Source organism: Melanerpes formicivorus, unplaced genomic scaffold, assembly GCF_026170545.1.
Source record: "Melanerpes formicivorus ecotype bairdi unplaced genomic scaffold, bMelFor1.0.p_v2 SCAF_5, whole genome shotgun sequence".
NCBI lineage: Eukaryota > Metazoa > Chordata > Aves > Piciformes > Picidae > Melanerpes > Melanerpes formicivorus.
In genome coordinates, this window is record NW_027142357.1 from 14,367,155 (window position 1) to 14,392,300 (window position 25,146).

At 42.6% G+C, this 25,146-nt stretch overlaps 1 protein-coding gene across 4 annotated transcripts in view; it reads left to right on the top strand.

Moving 5' to 3' along the window:
• Nucleotides 1–25,146, top strand: part of KLF7 (KLF transcription factor 7) — a 63,113-nt gene that overhangs the window by 33,214 nt on the left and 4,753 nt on the right. For 2 of the 4 annotated variants that reach the window (XM_068138333.1, XM_068138336.1), the window contains 2 exons: nucleotides 13,879–14,002; nucleotides 16,361–17,017. In XM_068138333.1, the coding sequence (XP_067994434.1) occupies nucleotides 13,879–14,002; nucleotides 16,361–16,439 (203 nt within the window). In that variant the 3' untranslated portion in view covers nucleotides 16,440–17,017. Of the gene's footprint in view, nucleotides 1–13,878; nucleotides 14,003–16,360; nucleotides 17,018–21,636; nucleotides 22,759–25,146 lie in introns of those variants that run through there. The other 2 variants (XM_068138335.1, XM_068138334.1) reach the window with 2 other exon arrangements.

Consider the following 25,146-nt stretch of genomic DNA (forward strand, 5'->3'; position numbering starts at 1 on the left):
CAGCACCAATTCTGCAGAATAAATGGTTTTGAATAATAACTTAGGGAAAATCTTTTGGGAGAACAGTATAGATAGCATAGGAGAATTGAAAGCTAAAACCCAAGGTTTTTTGTTGTACAGAAGCACATGGCTTTCTAGTGAGTCTCCAGCTATGTGTGCAGGGCTGCAACTCAGCAAAGGGACACGGAGGATGCTGAAGCTCCCATGGCAGCAGTTGAAGCAACAGGCCAATTTGCCACTCAAAATGAGAGCAAGGGAACCAAGGGAAGTTGGGGGAGGGAGTATGAGGAAAACCTTCATTCAGGGCTGAATTTATTTTTGGGGTGCAGTTGCATTGCCAAATTGAAAAGATCTGTTTTGTTGTGGGGCTAGTGGTTTTTTTTTTTTTAAGTCTTTAGGGTAAGAACATAACAAGAGTTTATCAAAGCTGATTAAAATAATCTCAACCAGATCTTTAAAACTTGCTGGTTTTGAAGACTTTTAACCATTGGCAAGCTTGGAGGGGAGTATTTCACTGTGGAGGGAGTGAGAGGTTAGGCTGAGGAAACTAACTTTGTGAACCTCCTGTGCAGCAGGAGGACATGCCCTGCCAAAAGCAGCCCTTGCTTTTGTTCATCCGTTACTTAGTTGAATTCCCAGTCCTGAGTTTCTGCTCCATCTGTTGCCAAATCAATAGCATAGGACAGTTTGGGTTTGGAAATGTAAATAAGTATTGTTTGTTTGTTTGCCATGTGTGATGATTTTTGGCACAAGGGAGATACAGGAAGTGGTTTGCTGTCTATTCAGCAGCTGCAGGAGGGAGAGTGCAGGTGCCTCCCAGTGTTACAATGGGCTGCCTCAGTAAAGCACAGAGAAGCCATCTCCAGTTTGTCATCTAGTATTTTCTTTATATCCATATACACCTGAGCCCCTCTGAGGCACGCACAAAGGGAGCAAATGATAGGCATCACAGAGAAAGACTCAGAAGAAGAACCCTCAACCTGTCTCCTGCCAGTTTCACTTTATGTTGCTGCAGCACACATTGGATACAATTGGCAAGTTAACATAGGGAAGTTAAAATTCTCTTGTCCATTTGTCCAAAGCACTGGTGCTTCTGGAGTATTTGAGGTCACACCAGGCCTGAATGAGAGGTGCATGCTCAGAGATGTTGTTTTAAGCTAAGGTGGACTTGCTGGAGGAAAGTGGCCTGTGGGGACTCAGGAGCTTTTCCCTCTCATTGCAAAGGTAGATACTGGGTTAGGTTCTTCCTATGCACAGTTGAGGGTATTTGAGTCTGCATCATATCTGGGCAAACAGCAGGAGATGAACTGCAAGATTCATGAAAGCTGACATAAATGTCTGCTAAATGTTGTCCCTCTGTACTCGCTGCTGGTGAGGCCACACCTTAAGTACTATGTTCAGTTTTGGAGCCTTCACCACAAGCAAGACATTGAGAGCCCAGAGTGGGTCTAGCAAAGGTAGAGGAAAGTTTGGAGAACAGGGTTTCAAAGAAACATCTGGGAGAACTGGGGTAGCATAGTCTGGAGAAAAGGAAGCTGAAGGGAGACCTTGCTCTCTACAACTACCTGAAATAAGGTTGTAGTCAGGTGGGTGTTGATCTTTTCTCCCTAGTAACAAGTGACAGTTTCAGAGGAAATGGCTTCAAGGTGCACCAGGAGAGGTTTAGATTGGATATTAGAAGAAACTTCTTCACTGAAAGGGTTATCAAAGACTGGAATAGGCTCCTTAGGGATATGGTTGAATCACCATCCCTGAAGGTGCTTAAAAGACGCAGAGATGTGATGCTGAGGGACATGATTTAACACCAGACTTGGTAGTTAGATAATGGTTGGACTCACCTTACAGATATTTTCCAAACAAAACAATTCTGTAATTCTACAAAATACAGCAGCAGACATCCGTGCTTCTGCCAGGGGTGGTGAGGTCCCAGATAAAACCTTGGACATCGTGGTGGTGGCGCCCACTGTATAGCACAGACCAGATGTGCGTAGGGAGATCAGGTCTGCATTAGCACTAGGAAAAATGCTTGAAAAAATGTACTGAAAGATAGCTGAAGGGCAGGCTTATGATGCAGAGAATGCAGGATGGATTTAATGAATAAAATAGTTTATTTCTGTTTTGCTGCAGTTATGGAGAAAGTCTTTATGTCTTCAGAAAACATCTGTCTAACACCACTCTCAAAAGCCACTTGGTTACCACATGTCAAGCAGGGAATGGTTATGTGCTGCAATAGATTGAAAGAAGAGACAGGCATGTCAAGTGAGGGCAGTTTCAAAGATTAGTGCAACCATTTTGGAAAGGGGAAGACAAAATACTATGTGGAACCTACTTTATCCACAGGTCTCTGAGAGTGACCAAAACCTTTGTATCACTGCAGAATCAAAATCTTTCCATGATGAGAAGGCTTAGTAAGAATTAAAAGCCTTTAAAGTATTGCAGGCAATTTGCAATCCCAGCAGTCACCATTTGTGGGTAGGCACCTGAGGGTTGTCTTGGGCAGATTTGTTCCTGAAGCTGCCTGGTCTTCAAAACCTGGCACTGAAAACTGGGGCTACAAGAATGGAATGCTGAAAAAGCATTTGCAGGCGTGTTAAATAAGCTAATGATGACAAGCATGTGTTTCAAGATAAATCAGATCCCCATCTGAGTTCTGAAAGAAAGGCGTCCTCATTGTATGTATGATAGTGCACAGTCGGAGGCTTAGCAGGGATTGATTCCTTATTCCTTGTATGTCTGGACTCTTCCTGCTGACAGAGACAACTTCATAGGTTAGTTAGACAATTTTTCAATGTCATTCTATTTTTTTTTTTTTTTTTAATGAAGATGAATGATCGTTACTGCACTAGAAACTTGTATTAGTTCTTGGAAATGAATGCTTTCAAATTAAAGGCATGTGCATCTGCATGTACTTTTATTCAATATATAACTGCATGGAATAGTATTATGGTTAACTTTGCATAAACTTCTATTTGGACATCTTCTTGTTGGTAACCTGTAACTTAGTGAGGCTTTTCCTTCTCCATAGTGAATTTTTCTGTATTTGGTCTTTTTCCAGTGTAGGTTGCTCTTTGTTATTTTACAAGTTGGAGGGAAAATACTTGGTTTTTAGGTGTATGTGGCATATATATTGAGGAGGGGCAGGAGTGTGACACATTTAGCTAAAATCTTGGCTTATGTAATGGAAAATAGTCTTTTGGTAGAACATTTCTGAAAATATCTGGGTAAAACTCAACTTGAATAGACTACGTTCTGATCTGTTGTGAACTTTGATATGAGTGTGCTACATGCGATATAATTTCATAATGAATTCTTTGCAAAACCCACAGAATGCTAGAGGTGATTCTTTTTCTGGGCTTCCTTTGGCTTTGAATACGTGTTAGGAAATGTGTTTTGTGCAGAAAACCTCTCATTTAAAAAGTGTTTCTCTCCGAAGATGCAGTGTTACTCAGCAAAGGAATTTCATAGTACATTTGTGTCTTCCCTTAGTTACACCATCTGGCAGCACGAATTACCTGGCTGATTTCTAACTGGGTGCTTGCCTGTCCTTAACTTGAAGGGAGGTACCATAAATTGTGCCTTTCCCAAAAATCCAGGTGAGGAAACTTCCTAGTCGGTAGAATTAATTATCTTTACTCACTGCCTTGTGCTCTTGAGACCAGACCGCTTGGTTCACCAAGGTTTGCTGAGCAGTGTTGCAAACACCTTTGTACTGAGCCATACTCAGCACAAGGCAGCAAGGAGCTCCTGTACCACCAAGTACAGTTTGCCACCTTCAGCCCCAGGACAGGGAGAAAGCAGCAGAAAGGATGAAATCTCCCTCAAAAACATCATGTGCCTGCCACTGTGTAGGTAGTCCTGCTCTGACACTGTGATAGACTTCACTGGGAGAATTTGCCAGTGCCTTTTTTTAAGCTCAGGCATACAATTTTGCTTCCACTTCCACCCCTAAATTAAATACACTATCTGAATGAATGAAAGAAAGCATACTGGGTCAATGAGAAAGTTCTTCACAGAGAGAGTCATTTGTCATTGGAATGTGCTGCCCAGGGAGGTGGTGGAGTCACCATTCCTGGAGGTGTTCAAGAGGGGATTGGACGTGGCACTTGGTGCCATGGTCTAGTCATGAGGTCTGTGGTGACAGGTTGGACTCGATGGTCTTTGAGGTCTCTTCCAACCTTAGTGATACTGTGATACTGTGATTGTCTTCAGGGTTGGTTTTTTTTGTGTGTTTTTGTGTGTGTGTGTTGTTTTGTTTTGTTGTTGTTGACAAAACTGGGAAACAAGAAGGGGAATGTATTTTATTTTCCCCTTGTGTTGTTTCTGCCAGTGAGCTTAAGGTGTTTTTTTTGTGATATTTCTCTGATTTTTCAGTGGCAAAACGGAGGGCATGAGGTGACATGTAAATGATGTGAAACATCATCACTGTGATAGGTAGAATAAGCAAACCCACACATTCATTAGCAAAACTGTGGAACAAAACCATTTAAGATGTTAGCATTTGGAAAAGAGAATGTCCGTTACTCTTCATGTCTTTTTTCATCAGTTCTAGTTCTTCATACCTGGGTCTTATTTTTTGCCTGGAATATATACCTTTATATTTTGCCTGCAATTTCTCAGAAACCCTTGGCCTAAAAAACGGGTGTCCAAAGAGCAGTTCTTTGATACATTGCTGTAGATATGTAAATGTGTGCTTTGTCCCATGAAGGGATATCTTCATTGTTTACCCTCTAGGATAATTTACAAAAAAATAAAGGGGAAAAATATATTTCATGGTCCTGGCAAAACCTGACCCAATGCACTGCTGAATTTTTCCTCTTCCTTTTTCATCTGTTCCTTTTGCTATTGCTACTTTGCCTTGCATCTCTGAGCTTGCAGAGCTCCACTGAATCTGAAACTAAAAGCCCTTATTAGAGGATTTTTTTTTTTTTTTAAGTTCTTGCCACTCCTCTGGGGACCAAAGTAATGGCAGCTTGAAGCAGCAGAGAATGTGTAATTAGGGCAAACCGCGATGCCTCGCCTGATGGGGAGAAACAGGAGGAGAGGAGGGGAGGTGCACGCAGCCCGGCATGCACAGGCTGTTACTAGGAGACCCGGCACAAAATGCGTGAGATGCAGGGTGCTAATGGGCCAGCCCGCCGCCTGGGTACCAGCCTGACCTGCTGCACAGCTGCTTCTGCCTGCCTGTTGCCAAGCAACTCCATCTTTTTTCTTTCTTCTTTTTTTCATTTTCTTAATTTTCCTCCCCACCTCATTCACTTATTCTGGAGGCTTAATTGGCTACTTTTGCTGCTGGTGTTGTTGCTGGGTTCCCACCTGGGCCTGCCACTCGCTGCTGTCCCCAGGGCTGGGGGAGGATGTGCTAGCAATTAATGGGGCAGAAGCACAAGTTGTGTGTCCAGGCTGGCGCCAGTATCCATCCCCCAGCCTCACTCCCCACCAGCCAGGAGTTTCCAGTGTTTCAAAGGCTTTATTCCTCTCAATGTGAGTCTTGCACAGACCCAGGAAGTCTTGTATAGACTTGGGAAGATAAATCATAGTGTTCCTCTCTGCCTTTAGTGCTCAGCATGTATGGTGATGGACGTTGGTTAAATTTGTCTTTTAAGTAGAGAAGAAAATGGAAAATTTCCATTTCTTTGAATGTTTCTACATGCTTTGCTTTCCCTGCTTTTCAGCTAGGGAAGTGGGCTTTGTGGATACATTAGGTGCTTGTGTGTGTCTAAGCCATAATGCTGCAAAAATGCATTTCTTTTCATGTCCTGAATGGCTACATGCTGAAGACTGCTGCTGGCTCAGTAGACAAGCTTTGGCAAAGACCCTTAGGGACTAATCCAGAGTTTTGAAGTTTGTAGAAAGAATGATTGGACATTGGGTCTGGTTCTTAACCTTTTTCCTCCCATCTCTAATATAGACATGATCAGAGCCCTCTTTCTATAAGCGCACTGCTGACCTTTCAGGATGGAAGGAACTGTACATTGTTCATGGAAATGTACTGCTTTTACACTTGATCATCCCTGCCAATCTAAAAATAGGTACAACCTTCTCACATTCTGTATTTCACAATCCTGTCACATTCCTCTTCTGCCCTGTACTGTCTCCTGCCAGCTTTTCTCTTGTGCTTTGTCACCATCTCAAAGGCTTCTCCATCTTTCCAGCAGATGACAAAACTGTGAATAAAATGCATTTTCTTTTCCTTTTTTCTCCTTTTGCATCGAAAGCATTGGTAAGCCACTTAAGCACTGACCATTGCCGCCTCTTGCATTCCTTTGTAGTAATAATAATAATAATAATAATAAAGCTTTCTCTGCTCTAACAGAAATCAATTAGGAGTATATTGAGAAATGAAAGGCTCAGAAAAGTATCTGAAATTGATTTTTGTAATTAGTTTTACTGGTTGGTGGGCTGCACACACGTACGCTTAGATGTTAGCATTGATCTCCTGGGCACGTGTGTATTAAATAGCCTGCTCTTCCTTTTTGCTAAAGAAATGATCATACTAATCTTACAAAGAAGGTGATGCTGGTGTGTGCTGAACTGCAGCTGCTCACTAGCTTTTCTTGTAACCTTACCAGCTAAGCATGTGATGGTAACTTGCTGAATCTGGTGTGAAAGTGGAGCTATTTAACAAGCAGCAAGGCTTGGGCTACCCCTCTTCTGTGTCTTGCAGTTGACATAAGTGTGGGTATGTACTGAAGGAAGATAGGCACAGGCGTTAAGGAAACCTGTGTAGTTTATTTTTTTCCCTCAACCTGAATGTGCTTCTGCAACATGCCTCTGCTAAATATCATGTAGCCCTTTGCAGAGAGAGAGAGAAGTGACCAGTAGCATTATCTGTTGTGCCATGTGCTCATGTTCAGCTAATTAGAAGAATTATAGCTCTGCTTCATTGCTATGCCATGTATGTAGGTTGTAAAGCTCTCAGGGACCCTTGGAGATGAAGAGTGCTACATAAATATAAAATATTGTTAATGTGATGTTCCACATTAGACATCCCATTGTGCTGTGGCAGACTTCTGTATGAACTGCAAAGCAAATACAAATGCCTGCCTAGCAGTCCTGTGCAAGGCAATTTGGGGGATTGCTTCTCACTGAAAACCACACCAAATTCTGGCATTTCTGAGTAGCTTGTGTCTGCACTGACACCATCCCCAGGAGCACCAGCTCCTGAAAGATGCCTTGGGTCATCCTGCAGTGGCACCGCTGTTCACTGCAACAGCACTGTCACAGTCACCAGCCTAGGAACAGCCAAAGGATTTCTCAGGAAGGGTGGTGAGGAGCATTATTAAACCATTCTCTTAAAAAGCCAGTGACACTACTTGATTCTTCATGTATTTCTTTGTGTGGCTTAGGTCCCTAGAGCTTCCTTATAGGAGAAATCCAGGTGAGAAATCTTGTATTTAATTCCTTTTTCAGTCATAGTTTGCAGTTTGTCTGGTTTTCCAGGAACACCAATCCTGGAGTAAGCATAGCTGAAGCTGTCTTCCAATACGCATTTTTAGACATTCAGACTTCTAGAACGAGTTTAATTTTGAATAGTTTGAATAGTTTTTAAATCATGTGTTTTGTGTTTCTTCTGTAATTTTTATTTTTTAAACCTGAAACTATAGGTAAATAACTCACAGTGGGTGAGAACACTGGATGCGTTATAAGGGCACGTTTCTGCTGTTTTCTTAAAGACATTTTCACATGCTAGTTTGTGTAGTTATATAACATGATATTAAGGAGCTCTTAGAACAATTGCCTTCAAGTGTGCATATAGGCAGATTTTGGTGTTTGGCTTTTTGTGTGTGTTTGTTTGGGGGTTTTGTTTGTTTGTTTTTGTTTGTTTTCCCGTAAGTTTCTTTAAGCTATTTTTATTATATTGGTCACACAGACAAAAGGAGCCCCATGACTGTACCACATTTTACTATGGAGAGATACCAGCAAGGATTTTGATTGTGATTCTCTGCAGTTCATTTCAGGACTGGGGGCTCAAATTCCTTGATTGTTTACTAAGTGCACCGAAATCAACATATATTTGTGGTGTGGTATTTAAGGTGGAATGCAGGGAAGAGAGAGAAAAATAGAGATGGAAAATCATAACGTCTTTGGTTACATTTAATTCTCTAAAGATACAGGGTGAAACTCAAGCCTTAATGGACATTTTTCCAATTACTTTGATGGAACCAGGATTTCAGCCCACAGCATTGCCAACTCTGTGATCTTGTTGTGTATATCCCAAAACCTGGAAAGGTTGTTTTCTTAAAGTCTCCACTCTTGGAATCCAGGAAACAGAGAGTAAACTCCTTTCTCTGTATTTTTAAATAAATGTTTCTAGGTTGCAGGGCTACAAAGAGAAGTTTTAAATCATGGTCTTAGGTTATCAACAAAGCAGAAATCAAATTATCTCTAAATATTATTGTTTTCTGCTTTAAAAATGTCATTATTTCTGTGGGAGACTGGACTTGTGACTTTTTAACTCCTGGGACTGGCAACAAATAGTGAGATCTCTGGTCTACTACATGTCCAGCATCCATTGCATGCTGTAGTTTGTGACAGTGTTCCCAGCTGATCTCAGTTATGTACCTCTGCAGCCCACAACCTCACATTTCTACACAGAAACATACACTATGAAATGTCCGTAGCAAATGCTGCCTTACTCCTTGTGCAAAACAAATGTCCTGGAGACCTAGAGGATGCCTGTAGTATGTAGGTGGCAAGGACAGGGAGTCCTCTGTTTTGAGAACAGATAGCATCCCCACTGCTGTGTCTTCCTAGAATCATTTTGGTTGGAAAAGATCTTTAAGGTCAAGTCCAACCATTATCTAACTACCAAGTCTGGTGCTAAATCATATCCCTCAGCACCACATCTCTGCATCTTTTAAACACCTTCAGGAATGGTGATTCAACCACTTCCCAGCAGAGCTTATTCCAGTCTTGGATAACCCTTTCAGTGAGGAAGTTTCTTCTAATATCCAATGTAAACCTCCCCTGGTGCACCTTGAAGCAATTTCCCCTGATCCTGTCACTTATTGCTAGGGAGACCAACACCCACCTGACTACAGCCTCCTTTCAAGTAGTTGTAGAGAGCAAGAAGGTCTCCCTTTTCTCCAGACTATGCCACCCCAGCTCCTGGAGCCACTTCTCAGAAACCCTTTTCTCTATGCATTTCACCAGCTTCACTGGACCCATGCCAGGTTCTCAATGTCTTTCTTGTGGTGAGGGCTCCAAAACTGAACACAGTACTCAAGGTGTGGTCTCACCAGTGCTGAACACAGAGGGACAATCACTTCCCTGGTCCTGCATGTCTCACTATTCCTGATACAGGCCAGGATGCTGTTGGCCTTCTTGGCCACCTGGGCACACTGCTGGCTCAGGTTAAGATGGCTGTCAATCAGCGTCTCTAGGCCTTTATCTGCTGGGCAGCTTTCCAGCTGCTTTTCCTCAAACCCTAGTATTGCATGGGGTTGTTGTGACCAAAGTACAGGATCCAGCACTTGGCCTTGCTGAATCTCATACAATTGGCCCATTAATCCTGCCTGTCCAGGTCTCTCAGCAGAGACTTTTTACCCTCAAGCAGATCAGCACTCCCTTCCAGCTTAGTGATATCTACAAACTTACTAAGGGTGAATTCAATCCTCCAGTTGAGATCACTGATAAAGGTATTAAAGAGAAATGGCCCCAGTACTGAGCCCTGAGAAACACTACTTGTGACTGGCTGCCACATGGATTTATCTCCATTCACCACCACTCTTTGAGCCCTGACATCCAACCACTTTTTTTATTGCAAGGTGTCTACTCATCCAAGTCATGAGCAGTCAGTTTCTTCAGGAGGATGCTGTGTGAGATGTTGTGTGAGCAAAGCATACTGTGCACTTGCAGGCATGTGCAAGCTGCTTCTTATGGGTCCTCAGCAGGCAACTAAGGATGTGTCTATGTGAGTGTGTTCTGGTGTTCAAGCATCTCTTCTGAGATGAGTTTTCTGGTTGCTGTCATTGTGTTCAGCCTGGCTAGAGTGCAAATATCACTTTGGATGGCTTGTCCCAGGAGGTGCTCTGGAAGTGTGTGGCTTGCATGCTTGTGCAGAGGGGTTCAGGCCACAGGACCGTTGGCTGCTAGCCAGAAATTATGCTCTTCAGTTGCACATGGTGTGGATGCTGGGTGCTGTGTACTCACTGCATCACTCCACAGCTCACATCTACTGTGCTGCATGTGCTACCCAAGGAAAACGGAATGTGGTCAGGAAGCTTGAAATTACTGGGTATTTGGCTTCTCTCAGGGAAATCAATTTAAAAAGTTGAAAGCCACTCTGATGGGTCAGTTCAACAAGGTTTTCCATGAGCGAATGGTCCATTGTTGTACTGCTAGTGCCCATCTCTGAGAGCTGCATAATGCACTGCTTTGAACACAGATCTGCATTGCTGGCTGCCTGCCCTTCCCAGGTGCGTCCGTGGACGTGTGAAAGCTGAATTGGACCCAAGGTGTGGAGCACATTCTGAACTGAAACAGCTGAATATTTCAAGGATGTGTATCTGGCTATCAGTTTTATGTGTTCAGATGTGCATTGGCTCCGCTGTTGAGTGCATTGGTGGATTTGTTTAAGCACTGCACAGGTCCTTCTGTTGAACAAAGGTGACTTAAAGAGTATAGCCTCCTTCCTAGGAGCAGCTCTCAGGCATGAGTTTTAAGTGTGGTTATTAATTTTGAGGAATTAGAGCCTGAAAAAAGTCACTGTGGCACAGCTCCATGATGTTCCTATTTTTAATTGGATTTTGAAGCTCGTAATTAATTTGTTAAAAAGGGAGAGATCCTGGCTGTGTAGCAGTGAGTGGGAGTTTTGCCATTGCCTTCAGCAGAGGAGGATTTCACTATCTATCCTTTTATTCTCACTAATCCTCTGCAACAACAAGAGCAGCCTGGCACATGGGAAGGATCCTTCCCATTTCTTCTTCCTGCCATTGCCAGTAGTGATGTAGGAGGACCCTCCCCCTCTTCTCCATTCCCATGCTTCCTACATATGTGCACCTTGGCAAATTATGCTTTCATTTCATCTTCAGGGAAAGTGAAAGCAGCCATTAAAGAAGCAGTTTGTTCTTCATATTCCCATGCAGAGATACAGAGGTCCCTCTCCTGCCCTCTCATGTTTTTGAGTAGCTGCAGGAGGGCAGGAAATCTAACCTCTTTGAGGTCTCTAGGTCAAGGAGCCATCTGACGTGGCTTTAAAGGTCACTGTGCTCCTTTGCATTTATCTTGTGCTGTGCAGAGCACTGTATGCCAGCATGCTGTCTGGAGCACAAAGAGGTACTGTCTGACATTTTGTGGAACAGGGTTCGGGTTACAGAGGAAAAGCATCTGCAAACAAACAGCTCAGGGCTGTGCAAGGCCAGACAAGAAACATTTGAGAGAGGAGTCCCTGCAGCAAGTAAGAGATTTGTGGCATCCCATGGATTTGCCAGTAATCATGCTTGGCTTTTCTGTCTCCAATAATATAATAGCTCTGTACGTTTTCAAAGCTTTTTGCAAATGTTAACAAACCAAACTTGACTTCAGTCCTAACAATCATCATTTCACAGAAAGCCCAGGCTGGTCTTCCTTCACCCTTCGGCTCTGTAGGCAGCTGTATCCTTCAGAATGGCTGTACCTTGTGGGCTTTGGCTGAACAGTTGTCTTCTGAGTTAGCTCTGCGGCGTGTGTAGCAAAACCACAGCAAGGCAGTTTGCCTTGCTGTCTCCACTCTGAGGTAGGCACTAGAGAGCGTCAGAGAACCGAGGAATCTGAGTGATCACTGAGGCTTGTTTACTGACAGCTTTTTGACATAATGCGTGAACTGTTCAGACAAAACTGGTGTGCTGTCATAGACATAACCAGGGCTGGGGAGATCCCTCGTCTCTGGGAAGAGAGAGCAGTGTGCCAGGTAGGATGTCAAAGGCTGGCAGAGGAAGAGCACTGCAAATGCAGCTCTAGTGTCTGGGGCCAGCACTGGTGAAAGTGTTTGAATTACAGTTGATTAACCAGCCCAGAAACAAGACACCAACACTTGGTTTACTAGCAAGAAGTTTTTTCCTTTATTTATTTATAACCCACCCCCCGAAGGTGACCAGGCAGGCACACTCTTAAGTCGAATGGTGGTTATTGTTGGCTCAGTCTGTTGCTTTATTGAGCATTTCCCTGTGGTGGACTGAGGCATGGAACAGAGACATCCAGACTGGCCTTTCTGCATCCTGGGACTGAGGGACAAATGGCTGTTTCGGCAAATTCTTGCCAGCTGCTGCCCCCTCTAAATTGCTTCACCTCAGCAAATCTTTTAATTGAGCTACTGAGCCAAAGAAACTTTTCAGAGGTCAGTAAACAACACTAGTTGACATCTCAGCTCACTTTGCTGTTCTCGCTGTGTCAGATCACCACTGTGCAGCAGAGCTGCCTGTGCAATAAGAAGTCTGTAGAAATTCAATCACCAGAAAACACCTGTTTTGTTTTGTTTGTGGGGGGGTTGTGTGGTTGGTTGGTTTGGTTTGCCTTTATTTTTTCATCTGTGTTAATGCAAGTCCCTTGCCCTTTGCACTTTTCCTGCTCTTTCAGCCCCTCCAGTTTGCCACCTTGAAATACATAGGTCTCCCATAATCAGATCTCAGTCCTTTATTTGCTCAACAGGCATGCTAAATATAGAAAGGTGTGTTTGAGAAATCTGTTTGCTGTGTGCAAGTGATTGTTTATGACCGGCGCAGAGAGGTCAGACTACTACTTCCGTTTGGTCATTGGTGGGCTTTTTAAGATTATCTTCTTAGCAATTTTAACAACAAATAAGTAATAATCCCTTGTCTGTTTACAATTCCCATCTTAGAAGCTTGGTAGTGAAACTGATTTCTTGTCTGCATTTTATTGCAACTGCCTCCTCCTCTGGTGCATTCATAGAGTGCAGACTGCATGAGGAATAGCAACATGGAGTTTATGTAGTAGAGATGCACTGGAACATTTGTTCTGGGGGGAGATGATAAATTTGTATGCACATGAATAGATGTGCACCAAATAAGAAAAGGAGAGACATGAAACCTTGGAATTCTCCAACATCTTCATGTTAATGACTCTGCAGATGTTACACCAGGGCAGAATTTGATCTGCAGAGACTGGTTTGCAACAGAAGATAGGTGAACAAAACAGACCACAATCTCTCCTGTCTTATCACTGTACCGTCTCATTGCCTTCAGTGCTATGGTTTGTATTTTGGGGCAGAACAGCAGCTGATAAAGTTGTGGTGTGAAAAGCCTGATGGACCAGATGACTTAAATAAGGAAACATTTCTCCTCTGCCACTCACTGTCCTGATGCATAATTTCTTGAACCAAGTAACAATTTTTGTTTTCAGAAGTAACTAAAGAAAGCACAGTCCTAAGGGGCAGCAAGCATGAAAGCTTGAGGAGAACAGATATGAATCTGGCCATGTGAGGGGTAAATGGCAGCCAGAGAAAAGCAGTGGTGGTGGTCACTCTGGAGTGGTGCACACCTGCAGTCTGATCAGATATTAGTACAGGCACCGCAGTAATTTACCTGGCAGGGATGGAGTGAGCTGAAAAGCTAACTGATAATCAGGATCCAGCCAAACAGCAGGACAGACATTTGAGGATGTTCTAAGAGGTTCTTTGAGGAGTAATTGATTGGATTTTTAGAAATAGGAAATAAGGCTGTGCAAGAATTTTAGCAGTGGTAAAATTTGGTCAGGTTCTATCCTTAGTGCAGTAAATCATAAGCCCTAAATTGTTTTCATCTTTCACTGGCCATTAATTAATTGTCTGGAGGGCTAACCTGCCTGAGCGGGACAGAAGCAAGGTGGGAGGACACAGGGCTTGCAAGTTGAGTGCTCAGTAATCCTGCTGCCACGCTGACTGTTCTCTCCTCCCCTCTACAGGTGAGAAGCCTTACAAGTGCTCGTGGGAAGGGTGCGAGTGGCGTTTTGCACGGAGCGACGAGCTCACGAGGCATTACAGAAAGCACACGGGTGCAAAGCCCTTTAAATGCAACCATTGTGACAGGTAATGCAGCCTCCTAATATGGTGTTCAAGCAACATTTGGACTTTGAGTGGCATGAAGCCACTGGCTCCCAGGGACAAGAGACCTGGCTTCCAGCAGACAGGTCTCTTCTGGCCTCCTGTCCCCATGCCTTGATCCTTGAGGCCAGGGGGGACCCTCCACTCTGCCCCTGTCCTCTTTGCCTCGACGTCCAGGTGGGCTAGCAGATGGGGAATACTTCCTAAGCAGCCTAAGCTGTTTCCATCCCACTGCACAGAGAAAGATGTTGTACCAGTTGTAGGTCCGACTGAAACCTTCCAGTGTCTGTTGTGAGGATTGAGTCCATAGGACTGTTCCTCTTAATACTCTTAAAGCAGAGAAGGCATCCAGAGGGTCCTAGACCACTTCAGTGATGGACCTCTCAGCAAAGAATCTCCATCTGCCTCAAGCGTGACTGCTGGCTGCCTGCATTTTGGCAAGATGGGCCTCACAAAAGCAAAGGGCCTCAGAACCATGTGGGTATATGATGGAGGGATGGGAAGTGTGTGTGGCTGTTGTGCCACAAGTGCCTCAAATCTGTAGGAAACCTCTTGGAAAAAAAAAGTTTATTTCTGTATGGTCATTGTCTTCCTTTACTGCTGAGGTCAGGGCTTCATGCTTCACCAGATGTAACAGGGGAGAGTCAGTAAAAGACAGCAAAGGGCATGATTTTCAAATGCACAACAGTGATTTAGGCACATCTTATAACTGAAGTTCCTGGGGGTTGTTTTGCATAGAATCAGTGATCTCTGCATATTCCTGCTAACTAGCAAACCTTTTCCTACCTTTGACATCTGCTTGATGTGGAAAATACTCTGCACCTTAGTTCCGTTTGGGCCTGACAGGTGTCCAGAGCCAGGGTTCCTGAAGAGCCTGTCATGCAACAGTCCTCCTCTGGGGATGCAGAAATGAGGGGCCAGTTTTGCCTGGTGGGCTGAGCATCCAGCAGCTCCCAGTGAGACTCAGGGTTGCTGTCTCTGACTGCTGATTCCTTTTTGCAGTCCCCACTGCTTTAGCTGCTTGAATGATGAGCTCAGCTGAAAAATCTGGTCATCCTTGCTTGCTGCTGAGCATTTTGAAACCTGGATTCTTTGAATTTAGAAACAGAAGGAAAAAAAAAGGAAAAAAAAAAAAAAGAAAACCCTCCTTCTCATCTCCAATCTCAATTGATAAGAAATTAGGGTGGAGCAAAAGCAATTACCCTTGTAATGACTCTTGACAGCACTGACAGGATCGAACAATGAGCACTTCTCCCCCTCGCCCCCCCCCAGCTGGAGACTGGCAGTGCCTTGGGTGAAACCTGGATCCACTATTGAGTAATCAAATAATGTGCTTGCATCTGAACATGTTATCCAGCTAATCCTATTTATATATATATTTAAAAGAGGCTTAAGAAAATTACCCATCTTTCTAATGCAGCACTAAGGTTCTCTGCTCAGATAAGGAAATGTTTTGTAATACAATAAAGGCTCCAGGAAGCCTCTGGGTACACCAGACCAGCAGAGAACATGCGTGGAGAGAGGATGTGTGGTTCATAAACAAGGGACCCCATCCTTTTATGGGAAGGAAATTCGATCATTTTCACATCCTGCCTTTCCAAGACCTTCATCTCCTTAAGTGCTCTACTGCCCTTGTCTCCCCTCTTCCCATCTCCCTTCCCCCATGGAGGGCTTCCTTTTGGATTATCTTTTGTTTTCTCCCTGGATTATCTTTTGTTTTCTCAGAATGAGGGACAGGATAGGGACCTTTGGAGTTCTGCTTTTGTATAAGCACCTACATGAAGGATAACAGTTATATTTTCTGTTTTAAATGTAAGACATTAGATTCTTTTATTCCTTTGAAGAATAAACTTAACCATCTTAGCCCCACAGACACAAGCACACACATACACACAAAACCCCAGAGTTTCTGTGTCAGGACAGACAATATTTTTAGCAGAGATATAAAGAAATAGTCAATATTTTCAACTTCTTAGTCTCTTTCAGCCCTTAGTTAAGTATTCATTCTTCTCCCTCTCTATATTATCACTTCCTACCTAGGGCTTTTCCTTGGCAGCCAGCTCAGTTGCTGCAGTCAAGAGATATATTCTTGCAATCATTTAATGCATTTTCTGCTCTTCATCTGAATCTGTAGATGAAGGAAAAGCATTTATTAATAGGTAAAGAGTTCAGGGGATTTTGCATTGTTAAAATCCATGCACATACCATCTGTAGGTGGTGGAAGGAAATAGATTTGTTTTTACTATCCCAGTCAGTTGTTGCAAGCTTGTAGAGTGACAGCGCCTGCTCTTCTTTTGTCCCACTCTGCCATACCACTATTTTTCCTTCTTTTCTCATTCACAGATCTCTCTACTGCCACCTATTGCAGACGTCACCTAAAGCAAGCACTGAAACATGCCTGAATCTGTCCTTAGCTGTTTAGGCAGAACTTTAATGTTGAAGACATTCCTTCCAGAGCCAAGGTTCCCAGCTGGAGAACAGTTTCTCTGTGTTTGAACTGCTACCCATTATTGACCATTACTGACAGGAGTTGTGCTCTCTCCCTCAGATATCCTGGCTTGCTAAACTTTAAGGAGCCTTTTGGAGCAATTTTAACAATACTGACGTAGCTCAAATCATGCCTATTGTTGTTCAGAGGCGAAGGTCCTACCTTGGCAATCAGAGCATGAAAACATTGATTCAGATAGCAAAGAAGAGGAATGTGGTGCACAGTCTGGCTGCAATTCCCTTCCCAGGCTGTTTTCAGATACATGTGTGTCTCTGACCTTCAGACTGGCATCAAAAGGGCATTAATGTCCTCTCTGTACAGGTCAATTTTAAAACAAAAGAGACAAGATCTGATTCCTTTTTCCTGCTGTCCCGGCCCTAACCCAACAACACGCAACCCACAGATCACATTGTTAGTTGTAATTGGCAAACTACCACTGGTTTGAGTAGCACCATATGTACTGCAAATGGTGTGTGGTTTGTGGCAGCAGAGAAGAAAGGAGGATTAGCTGAAGTGGTGTGGAAAGCAGTGTACAAGTCCCTAGTGACTTCCAGACACCAGGGATTTGCTTGGTTATTAGCATTCCCAAGGAATTGTGCTCTTCAGAAACAAGGGCTAGGGTTATGTTTCTCACGTAATGCGAGCCCTCAGCACTCCAAGGAGAGGAGGATTACAGGGAAGTGGTATTTGCTTGTTCTGCGTAAATAAGTGTTTAAGAGATAACATCTCAGTGCCAGAGTGTTACAGTGTATATTCCTCAGGAGAGGTGCACACATGGTTTTCTTTAGAAAGCAAGGGAAGAGCACACACCTTGAGTACTGCATCCAGTTCTGGGCCCCTCAATTCAAGAAAGATGTTGAGATGCTGGAACGTGTCCAGAGACGGGCAGCAAAACTGGTGAGGGGTCTGGAGCACAAACCTTATGAGGAGAGGCTGAGGGAGCTAGGGTTGTTTAGCCTGGAGAAGAGGAGGCTGAGGGAAGACCTTATTGCTGTCTACAACTACCTGAAGGGTGGTTGTAGCCAGGTGGGGGTTGGTCTCTTCTCCCAGGCAACCACCAACAGAACAAGAGGACACAGTCTCAAGCTGTGCAGGGGGAAGTTTAGGCTTGATATTAGAAAGAAGGTCTTCACAGAGAGAGTGATTTGCCATAATAATGGGCTGCCCAGGGAGGTGGTGAGGTCAACATCCCTGAAGGTGTTTAAGAAGAGACTGGTTGAGGCACTTAGTGCCATGGTCTAGTTGATTAGTTAGGGTTAGGTGATCATTTGGGCTTGATGATCTTGGAGGTCTCTTCCAACCTGACTGATTCTGTGAAATGAACACATCCAACAGTGGAGAATCCACAGCTGCTAAAGGAAGATGGCTGAGCAATATATTCTCTTCTCATCATAGTTACCTTCCCCCTTATCTCCTGCAGAGGCTTCAGTGCTGAGCAGTACTGCGTTGCTAAGGAGATATAATGAAAAGAGAAAGGAAGAAATAATGTTTTCGAGCAGGGAATTTGTATCACACATCACTGTATGACTTTCAGAATTAGGGTATCTTATTCTAGCACAAACTGTCCTTTCTAAGAGGAATTGCACTCAGGGAGAGACAATGAGGAAGACTGTGATGGACCCACATATGCTATATGGAGCTGCTCAGGAAATGAAAGTGGTGTGAAGCTGGAGGTGTGGATCAAGGTCTTGTCTCACAGGCAGGAGCAGAGAGCAGCAAGCTACTGGTTCTTTATTTTTGTGAAGGAAGGAGTTTCCCTTGACGGCTTATCCTGTAGAGCCTCTTTCACTGCTATCTTCAGTCCCAGGAGAAAAAAAAAGTTTGTCTATGGATCAATAGCCTTTTTTAACAGTGTGATTTAGCTACAGAATTTTGTAGCGACTGTTTTACTGTTGAAATAAATGACTGCATTCACCAGCCTTACCAAGAGATAGAACTAACCAAATTAGTCAGCAGGAGAATGTGAAGAATTAGTATTGTGCCATTTTATTAGCTATAAACTAGCAAATATGGTACCATTTTACTAGCTATAAAAAGTGTTATAGGGCTGAAAAATGTCCTAGATGCTAATACTGTGGTCAGTGATGTGAAACATTGTACTGGATCCATATTTTTAACAGATCTTGCATTGCTGTGATTCAGCATACTACTTCCTGGGTTGCATCTATAATAGACACAATTGGAGAAGAAAAGCCATGCATGGGTGGTGGTCTTACGACTAGTCCTAGACTGAAGTGCCAGCTGGTGCATATCTTTTTTGGCAGCCACTCAAGCTGTTGTTTTGTTTTGGCAGACCTTGTAGCCAGAGCATGCTGCTTTCTCAGTTTAGACTGACGAGAGAGATGTTGGTCCAAGGGTGTATTTTGGCACCTCAGAGCTAGAAAATTCTAGCTGTGCTGAGCCTGCTGTGTTGAAAGCCAAATGTCCATTGTCAAATTCCTGTCTGTCTTGCTGTGTTTCATGTAGGAGCTTGAAGGAATGCAGTCTTCATCCTAATTTGAAGTCTTTCCTTCTAATTTTTGCCATTTTGAAGGTATTAACTCCTTTGTAAGCAGCTTCAAATCAGTAGAGAAGCACCAACTTGACCAGAGCTTTGCTCATCCACAAAAGATGAATAGTTTTCTAGTGAAAGTTGTCTTCTTAGAAGGTTCCTTTATCTTAAAAACACACACCTTGGTTGCTCATCTGTGTGTCTAGATGTAGACAGGTTGCCTATGCAGGGAAATACTGCCAGCAGGACAGTAAAGATCCCCTGTTTAAAATCTCTTAGTCTTCATAGGTCTTCTCTTTCTCAGCCTTTCTCTGCTTACAGCATTTATCTGCTGGGTGTTTGCCTTTGGATTGAGTGCCTTTGTTTGTTTGTTTTTGTGAGGGTTTTGTTTGGTTTGGCTTTTTTTTTTTTCCCCCCTGAGTGGTTCAATTTGTTCTTTTACCATCCTCATTCTGAAAAATATGAAATACTCAAGTACTATGTTTTTGGATATACATTCTGTACCTATGTATGAATTAAACCATTTGGATATTCTTCAGACCAGTGTTGGTGGCTATTTTATACTCCAAATCTGTGGGCCAGTGAAAAGACATTCCAGACAAGTCAGTTCTGGAAGGAACTTTTCATGGTGCCCTTGGAGCCTACAAAAACAATTTACTCAGAAGCCACAGATATGTGGAGTTTTGTGTAATATTTATAATAGATGTTTTTTGCAATTAGTTAAAATAAATAAGCCGTTGTTTTGTGGCTTAGGGTGCAATGAAGACAAACCAAGATTTGCAGGGAACTTGGAAACCTCCTAGGTTTTAGTGTTCAACTTGAAGTTTCTAGTAGAAACTGAATTTCTGAGAGTGTCTTGAGTCATCCTGCTCTGACAGTCAGACTCCATTTTAGGACTTTGGCGTAGTCAGCCAGAAGCACTGCCTGCTTGTCTATCAGTGATGGTGAGTATGAAATGGATTGGTGCTTTCAATCCCATTTCCAATGGGTACCAAGTCAAAAAAATTTATTGCTTACTGGCAGTCTGGATAAACCAGAGTATGTATTGAATGACAGGGAAGAAAGCATTGGCCTCCTGAGAATTTATTCCCCTGATCACTCTGGCAATATCTTGGTGGTGTCAAGTGCCTGAATTTGGGCTGTTGTTGCTGCTGCTGTAAGTGCCCTGTAGCACATCTACTACAGTGCAGCTGTTCTGGAATAGTAATTCCTGATTAACTCTTTGTGGGGTTGCTCTTCTCCTGGAGCGTGTTTTATTCTGAGTATCTTAACCCACTTCCCAAGTGGATTAAGTAATTTCAGAAGAAGGCAGTCATAAGCCTTTAGAGAGGGAGTTAATCAAGAATAGCTGTTTAATTTCAAATTCATGCCCTACCTTATTCTCAATTAATGGAGTGTTTAGACCAGCCCTAAAACTCAACTAGTTCTCTAGGGTTGCTGCTCTAAGTCCATCTCATCAGCATCCATCTACATGTTCAGAATGTCAAAACACTGTTTTCTTATGAGATGGAGAAAAATGGCTGTGTGGATAAAAACCAGAAGTTGAAAGCTGAAGCCCTGGCATTTTTTTCCCCCCTGGTTTTATCACACTTTTCATGTGATTTACAATTTCCTTGCTTTCTCTGTCTCTCAGTTTTCAGTGTTACAAAATAAGCATAATGCCTTATCTTTTCTCAACATCCTTCAGGGAGATAGTGTTCATCAACATCCACATACTACCATGCAAATTCCCAGCAGAGAGAAAGAGAGGGGTATGTAGCCTGATGAATTGTCAGCCTTCCAACTCTAAAACAGCTTTACTTCCTGGTGGAGTTAGAAAGAAGAATTCGGCTTTCAAAACTGGCATTTCAAAACTTTGGTGTTTAGTGCACATACTGGGCACTTCAGAAAGCTGGTGCCTCTTCTAAACTGGTGTTGCTGAGTGCTTGAGCAAAATTGTGTTTCATTATTTTGTTTATGCACACATGCTTTTAACACTAAATAATTAATTTTGTCTACAAGTGTGTAGTGTAGCATTCTTCCTTGATGTCTAACTCTGTGAAAGAGAAGGGAGAGAGGAAGAGGAACAGAGGAATCACATAATCAGAGTCACAGAATGTTAGGGTTTGGAAGGAATCTCCAGAGATCAAGTCCAACACCCCTGCAAAGCAAGATCACTTAGGGCAGGCTGCACAGGAGCACATCCACACGAGTTGTGAAAGCCTTCAGAGAAGGAGACTCCACAACATCTCTGGGCAGCCTTTTCCAGTGCTCCGTCACACTCACCATAAAGAAGTGCCTTCTTGTTCTGAGGTGGAACCTCCTGTGTTCTGTCTTGTTCCTGTTGTTCCTTGTTCTGTTACCGGGCACCACTAAAAAGAGACTGATACCTTCATCTTGACATCCACCCCTCAGATATTTATAAACAGCAATGTCCCTGAAAAAGAAGGGTAGCCTGTTTAGCTGCTGAAGAGCCAGGACAGTTACCCATCTGTGGTCAGAGAGGTTCAATCACAGAATTTCATCGTGATTCGTAGACTATCTGAGGAATGCTTCAAAATTGGAATATATGTTTCCTCCTCTACATAAAGAGGAAGGAGTAGGAACTCCATTTTCCCAAATCCTGTATTTATTTAATTTCCCACTTGTTTTATTTTGCAGGTGTTTTTCCAGGTCTGATCACCTCGCCCTCCACATGAAGAGACACATCTAAAGAGCAGTCAGCTTGGAATGGATGTCATCTGAGCTAAGTGTTGTGAGATGAAAGTGGAACTCAATTACAACACACTACCTTGCAGGAGAAGAGGACTTGATCACGTGTAATTCTCTGTACAGAGGCCACACGCTCACACTGTCATGCACCCAAGTACTTCAGTACGTACATCGGTTCTTTATGCCTTGCCCCAGCTGGATGGGAGAAGATGCAGGCAAGGAAATGGTATAGATGTGAAGTGAATGAGAAGGAACAATTGCTTACAGTACTTCGTCCCTCTTGGATTTGTTTCCTGGTTTTGCCAATGGAAATCAAAGAAAACAGAGGAAGCTTCCTTGCAGGCGGACAGCAGTAGGATGGGCTTATTTAACTTGCTTCTAAGTGCAACTCAATAGGAGAATATGTTGTCTTGAAGTTGCATATTTGTAGCACTAACTTTCTTTTTAAATAGATGGGGGAAAAACAATGACCTAGAAAACCAAATCCCAGTTTGGTAGCCAAAATTAACCTCTTGGTTCATTTGTTCTTTGTCTGAGAATTCCTAGTGTTCAGTGCATCAGACTTCTCACAGACACTTTGAACCTGTCTTGGATTTGGTTCTTCTTCCTAGAACTGAGCTATTTAGATCCTTTTAAGTCAATACCAGTGGCCTTAATGGCAGTAGACTGTGGAGTGACACTTGTGACACAAATACCCTCTTTTTGGCCTGAGTTTTTGTAGACTTCATGGAGGACTATATTTTTGTTGGTTGTTTTTGTTTTAATTTTTGTTTTGGCTATTGCACAACATATGCACTAAGGACTCTGGAAGCTGCTGCCATGATGGCTAAGTGGCCAAGGGATAATCCCATGAGAAACAGCACCTAATATCTCTGTAGGCCTCACCTTATTGCCATAGCTAGGACTTCTTGTTTATTTGTTGAACAAAAAACTTTACAAGCTGGTTCGAAAGCTTAAACATTTTTTCTCTTTTCTCCACGAACAAGTGATCTTCAGAACTCCTTGTCTTCACCTGGATATTGGTCTGGGACTGGCCACACAGGCATGACTACAGGATTCCTTCCACATCATGTGAGCATATTGGCCACAACCCACAGTGACTTATAGATGAATTATGTTGTTTTTTCTTGCTATTCTTCTATTAACTATTTGAAACACTAGACTTCTGTTTGTGTAAAGAGCACCTGCAGACATTTTAATTTAAAGCTAATGTTTGTTGAGTATCTTACACACACACACAAAAAAAAAAATCAAGCCAAAAATCCTCCTCCAGTCTCTGAGTGGGAAATTGAGAACATCTTCCAAGTAAAATGGCTTCATTCAGCATTAACCTTTTAAAGAATTTATCAGAGTCCTCCTTTTATTCATCAAGTTGATGCTGTAGCCTGCTCCTATGTGAAAATATGTAACAATGTGACCAGTGAAGGAAGGGTTGGATTTTACATACAGCCTTGAGACTTTTCCCAATGATTGGTCTAGTGTATTACTAGCCTAGAGGTCCGTTTCGGCCTACTCTGTGAACCCTCGAGAAGTGGAGGTCTCATGCTCACCTTTCAGCCCTATTGATAATTTGATTTTGATGGCTCAAAGTGGATTAAAGTCTTCATTACAAAAGAAAACCAACCAAACACAAAACATGTAACTTGCATTTGAAACTATCTGGCCCTGGCTCCAAAGACTGCATTTAGGACCATGAAAATGGCCTATGCAAGCAGGCAGGTGGTCGTTAGGTTGTATATTTTGTATATTCTGGGAACATCCCTATAAGACGTGTCTAGAAATGAAACAAAGTGGCATGTGGTCCATAAATGGTTGCTGCTCTTTTATACTGTATTAGCCAACTGCCCTTTGACTGTTTTGACTCACTGACTGTTAAATATTTCCCTTAATTTATGTTTTGGGAGGTAAAATTGTACTCTTAGGCGGAAAAAAAAGAACAAACAGAAAACTCAATAGATGCTTAAGAGCCATCACCAAGATCCTTGGCACTTGAATTCTCAGCATTTTGCAACCTTTGGTTCCAGTGAGAGATTAAATTTGCTCAAAAGATGCTGTTTTTTCTCACAGTTTTCACAAAACACTGTGACTGTCAACTGAACACTTAGGGGACAGGGGGGAAATATGATGTCTGGCCCATATGGCATGAAATATGGACCAAAATCTAACCATCTTTTAGGGACAGTAATGTAACATTCATGATAAGAGCAAGAGAGAGTGAAGTAAAGAAAAGAAAGAAAGAGAGAGAGAACAAAACATGAATTTATTCCAAAGATTTAAAACTAACTATACTCTATATGTGTATGTATATATGCTTATATATACATGTATACATTTTAAAATTGTGGAGCACTGCTTGCTGACAATCTCGTATTTCTCTACTTCTGTATTTGCATACTTTTTATGGCCATTCCACCCAGCTGTTCTACCGGGACTGAGGGCCCTAGAATCCAATTTGTGTTGGAATATATAGAGCATCCTGCCAGATGTCTAATGGGAACTGAAACCTCATCTGTATGAAACTGTAGAGCATCCAGTCAGTGCATTAGATTAAGAAAAGGTTGAGAGAATCCTAGAATTTCATTACTGTGGTGTCCTAAAAATCTGTGCTCTCAAACCCACCACTATGATATTCATTGGCTGTGAACCTGCATAAATATTCTCCTTTGACCTCTGAACACACCTGCCTTTAGACATCGTATCAGTAGTCTACAAACCTTAATTATGAAGTGGCAATTTAAGTACTAGACTATTTATAAATGGGGGGGGGGGAAAAAAAGGCAACACTATTTATTTACTTCCAGTTGTCATTTCTAGTGTTGTTGTCATCTTATTTAATATGGCAGAACAGGGGCCCTATGGAAAAAAAAAAACCATCCTGAAGTTTTTGATAATTTTGTTCTAGAGGCAGGTCTTCATCTAAATCATGGATCCAAAAAATAGCCTAGAAAACATAGGAAAAAGGAGGATAAGAGACTTAACCAGATTCCTCTGGCTCTCATTGTAGCAGGTCTTGAACTCTGAAGCCAAATTTTGAGCTTTTGCACCATCTCTTCTTTGCAAAGGCAGAACTTTTTCACCTCTAAATGTGGTGTGCTCAAGTCAATCTCTGAACTTCAGGTTTTGGGTGTTTATATGCAAGTGTCTTAGTCATTATTAAAATCTTAACCCATAGCTGGTATTTTGTAGAAGTCATCTCCATTTTGGAGAGGTATGATTAGTGACACAATTCAGAATTCATTTTTTTACAATGACAAGTTTTATTTCTTCACAGGTATTTTAAGCTGTGCTCTTCAAACTTGTCTGACCTGTTCTAGCTAGATCCTTTTTGTGTCTGTGTCTCCTTGCTAAAGTTGTATAGTTGTCCTCTATTTGTAACCTAGGAGTAGAAACAGAATAATGAGGAAAGGCCAATCCTCTTGGTAAGGCTTCTTGGAAGCAAACCATAAGTAAATGATTTAG